Below are 14,101 nucleotides of genomic sequence, written 5' to 3'. Positions count from 1 at the left end.
GGTCCGACAGATGGCGGAGAGGAGGTGGAGACGATGACCGAGCGGAGAGGCGGGGCGTGCCGGGAGCGAGGCTACGACCGAGATCAGGTTCATGGCTCGCACACCGGGACACAATTGACATATCTCCTCACACTGTATAAAAGGGGAGAAGGAGGAGAGATCGGGGCAGAAGGAGGAGAGTTCACAGCAGCGATCGAAGAGCAACAGAGAGCAAACCCTAGACGAGGACGACGACGACGGCGGCTGAAAGAGCGGACTGTGAGCGAGCAGTGGAAAGGAAAGCTGAAATGGGATCCGTCCTGGTACAGAGATTTATTGCAAAATACAGAAGTCAAACCTGCTCAAAAGCCATGTCCTTGCTGGGTGGTCCATTGAACCCGCACGACGACAGGAAGCAACTGTCACAAATATAACAAGTCTTATTTTTGAAATAAAATATTTAGCTGATTTTTCAGGAATGTTGGTATATTTTATTTTTCATAAGATCATTAATGTACATTTCATTGTTTAAAGGCAAATGTCCATTAGATGGTGTCTATGGTGGTCCTATTTTGGTTACAAATATTTTGCTGATATTTGTAGTTAGACATTTTTCAGAGTAATATTTGCTGTGCGATTGTAACAATAACACTTCCAAACAATCTGTCTTTTTATGACCCAAGTGCTTGAAAGAAAAAACAAACAAACAACAAAGTTAAGAAAACAGCCACCAAGGTTAGTTATGAATCAACATTTATTAGTGATATTTGTATATGTACACCAAAGGTACAACACATTTAGATATGTAGAAACAGATTCTTTTCAACATCGAGGAAAGAAGTTGTGTGTTTTTTATTTTCTTATATATTTTTCTCGGTACTTGCTGCCTTTACATCGAAATCAGAGCGAGATAAAAGCTTCACTAGGAAGGGAAGGCCTCGAAAAGTAAGATCAGGAAGGCAAGCTCTTCTCGACAGGTGGGTTATTATCAGGGGGTCGCTTTCAAAAATAAAAAGACACGTTTCAATAGAAAAGGACAAAAGTTACTGGCTCTTGATGCAAATATTGTTTCCGTATATCAGGTGGGTTTCTGTGCATATTGTGCATTGCGTAGAATGTGGAAAAAGGCAAGCGGGTAAAGGCAGGAAACTACAGGATATGTTGAATGTTGAAAGGCATGACAGAGTCTATACTGTATGTGTACAGTATGTTACAGTATACACTACCTTTATACTGTATGTTATGTACTGTGAGTACACTGTATCTCATATACCGGATCTATACTGTATGTTGCATGTGTGGCCATAACGCGGATAAGAGCAGTCTGGAGATAACGCTACTATCCAAGCACCAGGTCAAATACTTGTGTCCTCCTGAGAACTAGCGTCCTCTACGGTAGACATTTGTTTTACTACATTTCTTTCATCAAGGTTACACAATGCAAACACAAATGTCCACTGCAGAATATTTTCAATTTCCCCTTGGGGATTAATAAAGTATTTCTGATTCTGATATTATGATTTCTGACAAATAGGTCTGTTATGCGAAATTCGAAAGTCCACTGCAGCGGACGCTTGCCCTCAGGAAGTTATGGTGCATATATCATCTTGAGCGCCAGCGTCCACTACTGTGGACATTTTTTCCCCCCCCTCGCTATATTCTTGTTGTCATAGTTACACAATTCTGAAAAAAACAAACAGCCTATGCAAAACAGGAAATGTCCACTGCAGAGGACACGGGGGCTCAGGAGGATGCCGTATATGAGCGAAGGCAAATCTTCATCGTGGGACAGACATTATGATTCACCTGAGGTACGTTCCCCAACACTAGAAAGTGGTATTTGTAAATATGACATGTGTTCCTTCCCTCTAGCCTACATACAGGGCAAATTTGTACTTTTCTTCTCAACAACCTTTCTCACATTTCCCATAAGTCACGTTCAACAAACCAGGAAGGCTTCCTCCTTCTCTCTCTGTCTCTCGTTCCCAATCATCTTAATGCCCCCCCCACCCCCCCTCCATCCCCCCCAACCCCTCCCCATGCAAATGTTTGTTGTGCTTCAGGCTATTTTATATTGCCACGGAACAGAACATTTATATATTTATGTATATACAATGATATGAATGCACACTGCGGATCATCATTGAACAAACATTCAAAAGGCTTACATTAGATACAAAAAAAAAAAAAAGAGAAGATATTTATACTGTATATTGTTGAGTGACAAGAGAAGTAAAGCAGCTATCCATCCATCCATCCATCATCTTCCGCTTATCCGAGGTCGGGTCGCGGGGGCAACAGCCTAAGCAGGGAAACCCAGACTTCCCTCTCCCCAGCCACTTCGTCTAGCTCTTCCCGGGGGATCCCGAGGCGTTCCCAGGCCAGCCGGGAGACATAATCTTCCCAACGTGTCCTGGGTCTTCCCCGTGGCCTCCTACCGGTTGGACGTGCCCTAAACACCTCCCTAGGGAGGCGTTCGGGTGGCATCCTGACCAGATGCCCGAACCACCTCATCTGGCTCCTCTCGATGTGAAGGAGCAGCGGCTTTACTTTGAGTTCCTCCCGGATGGCAGAGCTTCTCACCCTATCTCTAAGGGAGAGACCTGCCACACGGCGGAGGAAACTCATTTCGGCCGCTTGTACCCTTGATCTTATCCTTTCGGTCATGACCCAAAGCTCATGACCATAGGTGAGGGTGGGAACGTAGATCGACCGGTAAATTGAGAGCTTTGCCTTCCGGCTCAGCTCCTTCTTCACCACAACGGATCGGTACAACGTCCGCATTACTGAAAGCAGCTAGTTAACCATTATTAGAGAATACAAAAAAAAAAGAGCAAACAAGCAATTTAATACACAATTTCCTGCAGTTTGTCTAAGCTAATTCTACTTGGGACATACAGTAGATGATACATTTTTTTCCTAGAGGATTACATTTAAAATGTAACTATAGTCTATATACCATTTCAACAATCCCCAGAAGGGGACAAAGAGATGAAATCAAATAACAACAAAATACTGTTGACTACAATATATACACAAAAGTGCAAGGAGGCACTTCAAATATCATGCTTTTTTTTAAGATAGTGGTGCAAAAAAACAAAAAAAAACAAGTTTTGTTTCATTTTACTCATGCTTTTTAAAAATAGTGAGTTGGAACTCTCATCATGATGCTGTCCATGGTCCTGATGGCCAGGGCCGTGCTCTTCGATAAATGACCGCGCGCGTGTCACTTAGTTACGAGGACCGAGTGCGCGCTTTGAGAGCTGCACTCCACCTTTATGTTCTATTCTCGCCCACGCAAACATCGTCAAGGCCAAGTCGTCGTCAAACACAAGTGAAGAGACAAGGATACGAAGACACAGGAATCACTCATACGGACTGGTCCATTTGCGTCGTAGTTTGTACTAAAGGAGTGTGTTTTATTATTATTATTATTAATTTTATTGTTATAGTCAAGTGAATGTGTTCCCTGCGCTATGAGTAGATCCTTGGATATGAGCGCACAGCTGCAGCATCTAGGGTTTGTAGAAACAGTCTTGAGCTCTGGCGGCTGAAAATAGGCAATGTTTGCTTTTGTACACGTGGCGAAACCAGACTCTTCCAAAAGCTGAGTATAAATATCCGTAATCCGTCTGTGTTTGTGCTTGTTAAAAATACCAGCCGGCAGCCAAATGGTGCTAACTTTATACTCCAATCTGAGTCCCATCAGAACTTAAAGTAGTAACCTTTAGGTGATGCACATAAGTCCACAATCCCTGGATGTTGTAAACATTTGCTCTTTTTTGTGCTGGTGTGTACCAAAAGTCATATATTTTTTTTTTCCATCAAATATTCGTAGTGTTGTGCTGAGGATGTACAAGTTAGGTCTGTTGTGAACGTTAATTCCTTGCCAAGGAGTAAACATAAAGGCCTGCCTCAGATACCAGTAACTATTCTTGACAAGCTAAACTGAGGCCCGAAGGATACATTAATTTTATTTTGTTCACACTTTTTTTATTTCTTATTTTTTAAAATCAAACTGGAATTTAATTTGTGTACAAATTCATGGCAAACAAATGGTTAGCACAACCAACACATTTATCATAAAGTTGTACAATCCTGACAGCACTAAAACTATGCGCCACAGAAGACAACTGATTAAATTTGACATCATATTATTTTCAATGACAGAGCAGGAAGAGGCTATGTTTCCGGTAACATTTCATATGAAGCGCTCTGTCTTATACTGATTGCGACTTTAGACAGGCCTTTTTCATGAAAAACAGGGCCCTCTTGGATTGTGGGGGCCCTGCGAAAATAAGTGCATCATATTTTTGTGCCAAGTCAATTGTGCCATAATGGAATTACACCTGTCGGTTTCATTAGTGTCATTTCTCTTGTGGGCAGTGACAAGCTTTCTTGTAAATATTGAGACTTTGCAGAAAAAAAACTGATTGTATTTGTGTAAATGTGGCAGGTTGGAGACTTTATTTTACCTGCCTGTTTGGTCCCAGTGACTCACTTGTTCGTGTTACCAACTCTCCGAACGCACACACACACACACACACGTTCACACACCGACACACACAGAGGTCGAACACAGGAGAAAAATGTCCCTTTTTCGAGGGTATAGTAAACGAAACAAGAACACATTGTGCTTAAATGTTCCATCGTGAAAATTCTCATGTCGGCATGACTCAATTTGTGGCTTCCCCAGGAATTCTGGGTAATATTAGGTGAAATGTAGCCAGGTGCATGCCGAGAATGAAGCGAGGATGTTGGCAGGTGTGCTTGTGATGGTACTACAAAGAAAGGAAGAAAAGGAAGGAAGCGGTCGCCATGACAACCTCCATTAAATCCCCATTCCTCTGAGACGCTTTGAGGTTTGTGCTTAGTAGAAAAGCAGAAGTGGAATCTATTGCTAGCAGTAGTGTGTAGTAAGGTTTGTTTTGTTCTTTCCCTTCCCTCCCTCAGTCTTGAAGTGTGTTGTGCAAGAGTCTGCTATTAAGGACATAATTGTGCTGTTATCATTTCACGGTTAAGTGAATTAGTGGTATACTGTAGATATATCAGTCAGAGAAACAGTTACAAAAACATCTTAAAGGGACTAATAAAAATGAAAACTAGACTACATAATAAACAATTAGTAGGTCTGTTCACGTGACGTTTTTTTTTTTTTTTTTTTTTTTCCATTCAATCCTATTTTTCACCATATAGGAAAGCTTGAGGAGCCCAGGGGCAGGGGGATCACTTTGCTGCCATTATTCATGTTTCCATGGTTCCTCCTCAACAAGCGTGCACTCCGCTGCAGAGCCGTTTGTGGCCGAGGTTACCTGCAAGCAGTTAGCAGGTGAATCTAAACAGCACATTTCAAAGTAAAACACAACAATATAAACTACATGTCATACATATATACAGTATACACATACACATATATTTCTTACATTAGAGTTCTTTGCACCCATGTTTCCAATGCTCATTGGCAGTTAATTTGATTTAATTGAATCAATTCTAATTAACTATAGTGGACTTTTTTATTTTATATATGTTTTCCATTTAAAAAGGTATCATTTTCAAATTTTAAATGTTTTATTATTATGGCTTTAAAGTCATAATAAACAATACTTGAATGTTCTTTAATTCAGTAACAGTCAAATTAAAGCTGCAAGCAGCGTTGGTCGCCGCCGTGTCCCGAGTCCCGATCTTAGTCAGACCAACATAGAGGTCTTTGTTTCATGTCTCTACGACATTCCTAACAGAAGTTACAAGCAGTTTTGTCTGGAAAAGGTGACGGCTTTTTACAAAACTTTTATTCTGAAGGGGTAATTGCCAACTTCCTGTTGATTTTAACTGAAAGATGCCACCTATCAAAATGTAGGTCTAAGTGAGACCTACATAGAGGTTTTTGTTTCATGTCTGTCCGACATTCCTACCAGAAGTTACAAGCAGTTTTATCCGTTTCCTCTTCCTAGGAGCAGTTTTTTCTGTGTTTTTTTTCAAAAATTGCAATAGAGCGCAATTTTGAGTTTTGAGGTTTGGTTTTTTCACTAGATCGCAATTTCTGCCAGTCCTGATGTGTGTGCCAAGTTTGGTGAGTTTTGAAGCATTTTAAGGGGGTCAAATTACAGCTCAAAGAGGCAAAAATAGCATTTTTTGCGTAAATGTTGCTTTGAATGAGTTTTTGCAAAATTTCTGTTGATTTTGGGTATAGACGTTTTTTATTGGAAATGTAGGTCTAAGTCAGACCTACACAGAAGTTTTTGTTTCATGTCTCTACGACATTCCTAACGGAAGTTACAAGCAGTCTGTGTTTTGTCTCTTACTAGGGGGCGCTAGCGAGCAATTTTCATTTTTGGGGTTAGGTTGCTTAATAAGTTGGTCTGCCGCTCCATACCGATGTGAGTGTCAAATTTGGTGAGTTTTGAAGCATGTTAAGGGGGTCAAATTAGGGTGCGAAGGTGCGAGCGCGCCTTGGGTTGCTGCCCCCGAGCCCCAGGGCTTAAGACGCCTTCGTCCCACTATTTAATGCATTGTGAAAGTAATGCAGTTGTTGTATTGAAGTGAAAATATCTAGCTTCCTGTTGATTTTTGCCAAAGTATGTCAATTATTCAAATGTAGGTCTAAGTCAGACCTACATAGTGGTTTTTGTTTCATGTCTCTCTGACATTCCTACCGGAAGTTACAAGCAGTTTTGTCTTTGTTTTCTTCCTAGGAGCAGTTTGTCTGTGTTGTATTCCTAGGGGGCGCTAGAGCACAATTTTGAGTTTTGGGGTTTGGTTTTTTTATCAGCTCGCAATTGTTGCCAGTCCTGATGTGTGTGCCAAGTTTGGTGAGTTTAGAAGCATTTTAAGGGGGTCAAATTACAGCTCAAATAGGCAAAAATGACATTTTTTATGAAAATTTGCGCAGGGGTTCTTTGAACGCGCGTAAAATCAAAACCGGAAAACTTATCACAATTTTGTCCGACCACTTTTTTTAAAAGGGTTCAATCTCTCTCCTGTGCGAGTTTGAAGCCGAAACGACAAACGCACTGGGAGGAGTTTCGATTTGAAAAACGTGACGGGTTTTCACGAAAACTTTTATTATGAAGGGGTAATTGCCAACTTCCTGTTGATTATTTCTGCTAGCTGTCAATTATTAAAATGTAGGTCTAAGTAAGACCTACATAGAAGTTTTTGTTTCATGTCTTTCCGACATTCCTACCGGAAGTTACAAGCAGTTTTGTCTGTGTTTTCTTCCTAGAAGCAGTTTTTTCTGTGTTTCATTCAAAAAATTTTGTAGAGCGCAATTTTGAGTTTTCAAAAAAAAATTTTTCATTAAATCACAATTTCTGCCAGTCCTGATGTGTCTGCCAAGTTTGGTGAGTTTTGAAGCATTTTAAGGGGGTCAAATTACAGCTCAAAGAGGCAAAACTAGCATTTTTTGTGAAAATTTTGCTTTGAAAGGGTTTTGCAAAATTTCTGTTGATTTTAGGTATAGGTGTTTCTGATGGGGAATTTAGGTCTAGGTCAGTTCTACATAGAGGATTTTGTTTCATGTCTCTACGACATTCCTACCGGAAGTTACAAGCAGTCCATTTTTTGTCTTTTCCTAGGGGGCGCTAGCGCGCAATTTTGATTTTTCTGGTTTGGCTCCCTAATATGTTGGGAAGAAACTCCTCACCGACGCGTGTGTCAAATTTGGTGTGTTTTGAGGCATGGTCAGTGGGTCAAAATACAGCGCTTTGGCGAGTATCGGTGCGGAAGAAAGAAAGAATAATAAAACGTTACAGGAACAATAGGGTCCTTGCCTATGGCAAAGGACTCCTGTGGAGTCCTTTGCCATAGGCAGGGCGGACCCTAAATATTAACTCGTGGCTGCGTGGGTTTTTCCTTTTTCTGTGGCGTTTAGCTTATTCTAACAGTGAAAAAAGACACAATACGAGTTTGACATTTCGCCACTTGTTAACACCGTTAAGTTGTTGTTTTTGCAGTGGTCAAGGTATTTTTATACTTTCATGTTGCAATTAAGTTAATTATATGAAATGTCTGAACATTACTCTTTTGTGATTAAATGTATGGTGTAGTGCAGTAGTTTTATTTTATTTTTAAAATAATAAATAGTTGCTAATTCGAACATCCATCTTTGTTTAGTAGCTTGTTTTGCACATTCTAAAAACAAATTAAAATAAATAATAAAAAAAAAAGATATTTTAAACCCAAATCATAATGAAAAACTTTCTGATATTACCTAAAATTGCCTGTTCTGCACATTAAATGAAGGTTTAAGCATTTAAAAAATTGTACAATAAAACTAGTTATTTACATACCCTCTAAGGTTCAACTGCTATTATGACATTGCAACAAAATATACCAGCCAAATTCAGGTAACTGCAATAATTATATAATGTATTGTCAAACCTCGTCTTTGGTATGCACTACTTTTCAGATAATTGCATTTTCGATGCGAAATTATAGCACACCTGCAAAACAATCCACCATAGGGCCACAAAAAGTTGTGAGTGCGAGCTTGTTCTCTGATTAAGAAGGTGAAAAGCAGTATTGGATTTGAGAAAGAACTCGGAGCAAAATACAAAAGTGGCGTCCGCTTGTCTTAAACCCCCAACCGCCCTCATCAATTAAACGTTATCACCGTCTTTGCCAAAAAAAGTATTCATTGAAGGTGCAAATAATGCAAAATGTTTATCTACCTTTTTCCGTCGTTATTCTTGTATTTTTCTTATACTCCGTATGGTTTTCTGCATTTAAAACTATAATTATTCTCGGGCTTAACGCGTTATGACATGCGATTAAACAAAAAAAATGATCACGTTAATCAAGTGTAAATGCAGAATAATCACATTTTATTTTAAGTGCACATGCTGCTCCTTTACCTAGATACTTGAAATGCGGCGCAGGTTGGTGTACGCTCAGTGATCAGGTTGCCAGCAATTTTCCCCATTGAAATTAACCCAGACACGACTATAAATAAAAAATGTTTACAAATTTGAGGAAATGTGCATTCAGGTAAGTATTGAAAAATAATCCTGTCCAAAATGAACAACTGCATAACAATGAAACTCTTCTACCAAGGACACGGTGAAAACATTCATTTGCATTTGTGTCAAAAATAAATGTGGTCGGTTTTAAAGTTAATTTGTAATTGTGGATGAAAATAGTTTACTGCGATTAATTGTGATTATTCAAAATACAAAAGTGTGATTAATCTGATTTAAAAAAAATATATTGATTTGACAGAACAAAATTATTCTCTGCAAAATGTTAATGCCAATATTTTTTGTTGTCTTGAACAGGTTAATTCCTTTTTAAATGATTAATCCGGACTAACTTTTTTCTGAAAAAAATGCTTTTAGTTATGTACAATCCATTATGGTTGAACCTTTCGAAATGGATTATTAACAAAAAAATGCTGCTTTCATGTTTGGGGGCAGTAGTTTTGATATATTTTTATATTGTAATGTATTAATAATAATGATAAATAGTAGGGATGCTTAAAAAATATATTTATATCTGAATCTGAATTCTTATTTATAACAATTCTGAATTGATTGACAATTTTATAGAATCAACCCCAAAAAAAAAAAAAAAAAATTAAGAATCAATTTTAAATGTTTTATTTTTTTTGGGCCGTCTGCAGCCTAGACGAGCATTTTTTTTTTTAACATGTCACCTTTTTTGAAAAGTTTTTATTATCATTTTTATACCAAATAATATATTGGTTTGAATCGAGAATCAATTCTGAATCGAATTTTCTCCCCAAGAATCATGAGTTTTTGTAAAATTTCCATCCCTAATAGATAGTAAAAATGTAACACAGTAATGTACTGTACTTTGGAAAAGTAATAGGAGCAACACTATGGTGAAATACTGCAGCCACAAGAGGACCACTGATGAACATGTTATAGTAGTCGTTTGAGTAGTCATTGACCTGGGAACAGACCAAACATTTACAATGACCAAAAACTGAAAATCTATTAAAAACAAAACAAAAAGAAAAAAAAAAAACAACGACAACATGTTTGCATGCAAAACATGACACAAAAAAATGATACAAACTACTGAATGAATGCATTGTTATGTTGAAGCTATTGTGCAGGCATTCCAAAGCAATAGTTAAACCGGAAATAGCAAGCCTTTGTGCCGCATTAAAATGCATGTGCCTGCTGATAAATGGAGCCTTAAAAAGGTAGCTGTAACTTACCACTGAACAGATTGCATGTGCCAGCGTTACTAAGCAACACATTCCTTCCTTTAAAAAATGGATGGTGTGTACGCGTGTATCACGGAACATGCATGCGTATTGTCTTGGAACCGTGAATGCATACAACGTACGTGTGTTTGTTTATACACGGCACAATCTTTTTCTGTCAAAAAGACCAATCCCCCCGTGTGGAAATGTGCTTTGTGTGTCCTGGGAAAAAGATGAACCGCTAATTATCTGCAGCACTCTCCATCTTTGGATTTTAAATGGCTGCAAAAGGTGACCCATTGGAAATCTGTTAATAATTCAAATAAACTATAATTAGGCGACCAGCAGAGCACATGAGAGAGTGAACCCAGGAAAAAAAAAAATGTCTGCAGTAACTGAGACAAATTAGAGGACTTATTAGGACATAAATGGACAGGTACAGTAGAATTTTGATCGATTGGAATAATTCCCATTTGCACTTCTGTACGGTGTAATGAGGATTATCTTGCAAGCCTGCGTTCTAGACATCAGATGAAGCTGGGAAAAAAAAGCTCAAATCCGTCCCTAAGTTCCGTCCATTAGAATGTGTGCCTTTCATGTAAACACAAAAGCTGCTTTTCCAGAAGAATGACAAACATGCATTGAGCTCATGCCTCATTCCCATCGAGTTAGTGTGAAAGGGTCAAGCAGGGTGAGCGGGCGACTGCAAAGGTGATTAAATACTAGTCTCTAGATCTGTAAGCATTAATTGTACCTTGCATTCATCTACTACAACAGAAGGGTTAGCATTTGCGGTAGGCGTTAAGACGCACTGGTTGGAATTGTTTTCGTGGTGGTTCTTCATGTCGTCGTAATAAGACGGGGTCTTCGTCATCATTTCGATGTCGTCCGATTTAGCCGCCTGCGCGTCCAGCTCGTCAAGCTCCGCCTTGGACATGTGGTACACGATGCCTGCACCGTACGAGTCTCCAACCACATTCACAGAGGTCCTGAACCGGTCCCTGGAAAGAAAGAAATTCGGAATATATAAAGAAGCAGTTACTTTATTAACTGTGGAAGCAATAGAAATGTCATTTCCAGAGTGTAATATATATTTAATACAGAGTTAGGACTCAATGGGTGGGGAATTAATGAGTATTTAGAGAATTAAAGCATAGTCAAGCAACTCTATAAGGCTGTTCCCTTGCTGGTTAAATAAAAACATTTATCAAATAGTAATTGTCGGCAAATAAATGGGTTGTACTTGTATAGCGCTTTTCTACCTTCAAGGTACTCAAAGCGCTTTGACACTACTTCCACATTTACCCATTCACACACACATTCACACACTGATGGAGGGAGCTGCCATGCAAGGCGCCAACCAGCACTCATCAGGAGCAAGGGTGAAGTGTCTTGCACAGGACACAACAGACGTGACGAGGTTGGTTCTAGGTGGGATTTGAACCAGGGACCCTCGGGTTGCGCACAGCCACTCTCCCACTGCGCCACGCCGTCCCTGTGTTACTTCTGCGTTTTTTAATACATCGTAGTTGGCAAATGCATTGAAAAAAAATAAAGCATTGACAGAAAACACCTTATTATGTATTAATGTAAGTAGCAATGTTGTTCAGATATAATAGCGTAATTTAAAAAAAACTTGCATTTATTATAATGCAGTGGCATATTTATGGATTTTCCCTGGTTCACAAGTTTACATGCTGCAAATAAGTGTTCCCCCCATCAGATAAGACCAATAAAATTGCCAAATGGGTCACGGTGGACCAATGAAAATGTTCACAGTTAATCAAACGCGCTCACAGAATCGTATTATTAGCGTGTTATGGACTCACCCTCATTTCGGAAGACAAACAGCAAAATGCACAAAATGGGAAAAAAAATTAAGAAAAAACACAAGCCCTAGGTAGTGAGTGGAAAACTGGCTTCTATTGAGTCAAATACCTCAAATAATTGGGTACTGAATTCGCTCTGGTCACCCGCCGAACCTCGATGATTGATACCACTGACTACTCACCCAGAAGTCAATGCTGTAATATTGATTTCATACAATTGTGGAGAAAAAAAAAAGGGGGAATCCTACCTGGGGCCTGATCCACTAAGATCCAAACACCAACTGCTTGCATGTACAATAGTGGGCGTGTTGTGGCTGATTACCAAGACAGCGTATACAATTGATAACAAAGTGCAAATGTGGTGCAGACATCATCTAAATGACGACTTTGTCACCCTGGAGACACTTCACATTCAAGACACCATATATACTCCAGGGGTCAGGAACCTTTTTGGTTGAGAGAGCCAAAAAGCCAAATATTTTAAAATATATTTCCGTAAAAGCCATATAATATTTTTTTTTACACTAGACAAAACTAAACGCGTGCATTTTTAAGTAAGACCAACATTTCTAGAGTATAATAGGTCTCTTATTCTTTGTAATAACATTGTTATTCTCGAGCTAACTGTGGAGGGGGTGTGGCCTGCTGGCCTGCAGCGAACTGGGGTGTGCCAGGACCGGCCTCGAAATCAGCGACAGGTGCGTAGATGGCCCACCTGGGCTTTGTTATCTAATCACCTGTCGCTCTGTTATAAGCAGCAGCCGGGAGGAGAGACGGGGTTGGGGCTGGAGCCAGAGCGCGAGCGAAAACGAAAGAGAAAAATACAATTGCTGGAAAGCAACTGAGAGACTTATTGAAAAATAAAAGAATATTGTAACCCTGAAACAGGCTCTCATGTTGGTCCTTGGTGGTCTAAAGAACCCCCAGGAGGGCAAAACCCACACTAACCAAGAATAAATAAACAACTTCTTACCATTAACGCAAATTCTTGAACGGGTGCGGTAGAAAACAGATGGATGGATTAAAAATGCATGAACATTTTTTATATTTTGAACGTCATTTTTAACACTGTAATTACAAGCGGAATTATTCATTACTTATCGTGCTACGCAATGTCAGCTCAGATTTATCCGAGAGCCAGATGCAGTCATCAAAAGAGCCACATCTGGCTCACGGGCCATAGGTTCCCTACCCCTGCTATACTCCAACGAACCAAACTGTGCTGTTTCATTATGTTGTTGAACATGCAGCACACAAACATGATATGAACCACATTTTCTGGGTGATATAGACGTGCGATATATAGACAACCAAATGTATTTTAGTGCTCTGGAAGGCGCCGGTGTTGTGATTGTGCTTCTGAAATGATCCAGACACAAGAAAATTCACGTAAAATAGTTATCTCATGTAGCTGATATATTGTATAATAATAAATCACGTATGTAAAAAAACAAATGTTGGCACATACTAAAACGCATCAACTTAATGTGTTTTAATCAGCCCCTCAAGTCATCTTGGACGGCGTGGCGCAGTGGGAGAGTGGCGTGCGCAACCCGAGGGTCCCTGGTTCAATTCCCACCTGGTACCAACCTCGTCACGTCCGTTGTGTCCTGAGCAAGACACTTCACCCTTGCTCCTGATGGGTGCTGGTTAGCGCCTTGCATGGCAGCTCCCTCCATCAGTGTGTGAATGTGTGTGTGAATGGGTAAATGTGGAAGTAGTGTCAAAGCGCTTTGAGAACCTTGAAGGTAGAAAAGCGCTATACAAGTACAACCCATTTATCATTTATATTTATTTATCTTTGCAGCACAATCGTCTCTTGTCTTACCCCCATTTGTGCATAACCGTGCTAACGGTTACGCACCGGGGACGGCGTGGCGCAGTTAGGAGAGTCGACGTGCCAGCAAAATGAGGGTTCCTGGTTCAATCCCTTGTGTCCTTGAGCAAGACACTTCACCCTTGCTCCTGATCGGTCTTGGTTATGGCCTTGCATGGCAGCTCCCACCATCAGTGTGTGAATGTGTGTGTGAATGGGTAAATGTGGAAATAATGTCAAAGCGCTTCGAGTACCTTGGAGGTAGAAAAGCGCTATACAAGTATAACCCTTTTAAATATTTTTTCATTT

At 39.8% G+C, this 14,101-nt stretch overlaps 1 protein-coding gene across 5 annotated transcripts in view; it reads right to left on the bottom strand.

Annotated features, from left to right (window-relative positions):
* Nucleotides 1-2,660: 2,660 nt before the first annotated feature.
* Nucleotides 2,661-14,101, bottom strand: part of LOC133563482 (excitatory amino acid transporter 2-like) — a 108,513-nt gene continuing 97,072 nt past the window's right edge. For 2 of the 5 annotated variants that reach the window (XM_061917636.1, XM_061917635.1), the window contains 2 exons: nt 10,902-11,148; nt 2,661-5,291 (listed from right to left, as the gene is read on the bottom strand). In XM_061917636.1, coding sequence (XP_061773620.1) covers nt 5,220-5,291; nt 10,902-11,148 — 319 coding nt within the window. In that variant the 3' untranslated portion in view covers nt 2,661-5,219. The remainder of the gene's footprint in view (nt 5,292-10,901; nt 11,149-14,101) is intronic. The other 3 variants (XM_061917637.1, XM_061917638.1, XM_061917639.1) reach the window with 2 other exon arrangements.

This window comes from Nerophis ophidion, linkage group LG12 (assembly GCF_033978795.1).
Source record: "Nerophis ophidion isolate RoL-2023_Sa linkage group LG12, RoL_Noph_v1.0, whole genome shotgun sequence".
Lineage (NCBI taxonomy): Eukaryota > Metazoa > Chordata > Actinopteri > Syngnathiformes > Syngnathidae > Nerophis > Nerophis ophidion.
Note: the sequence above shows the minus strand (reverse complement) of the source record. Positions and strands in the feature narration are given on the sequence as shown.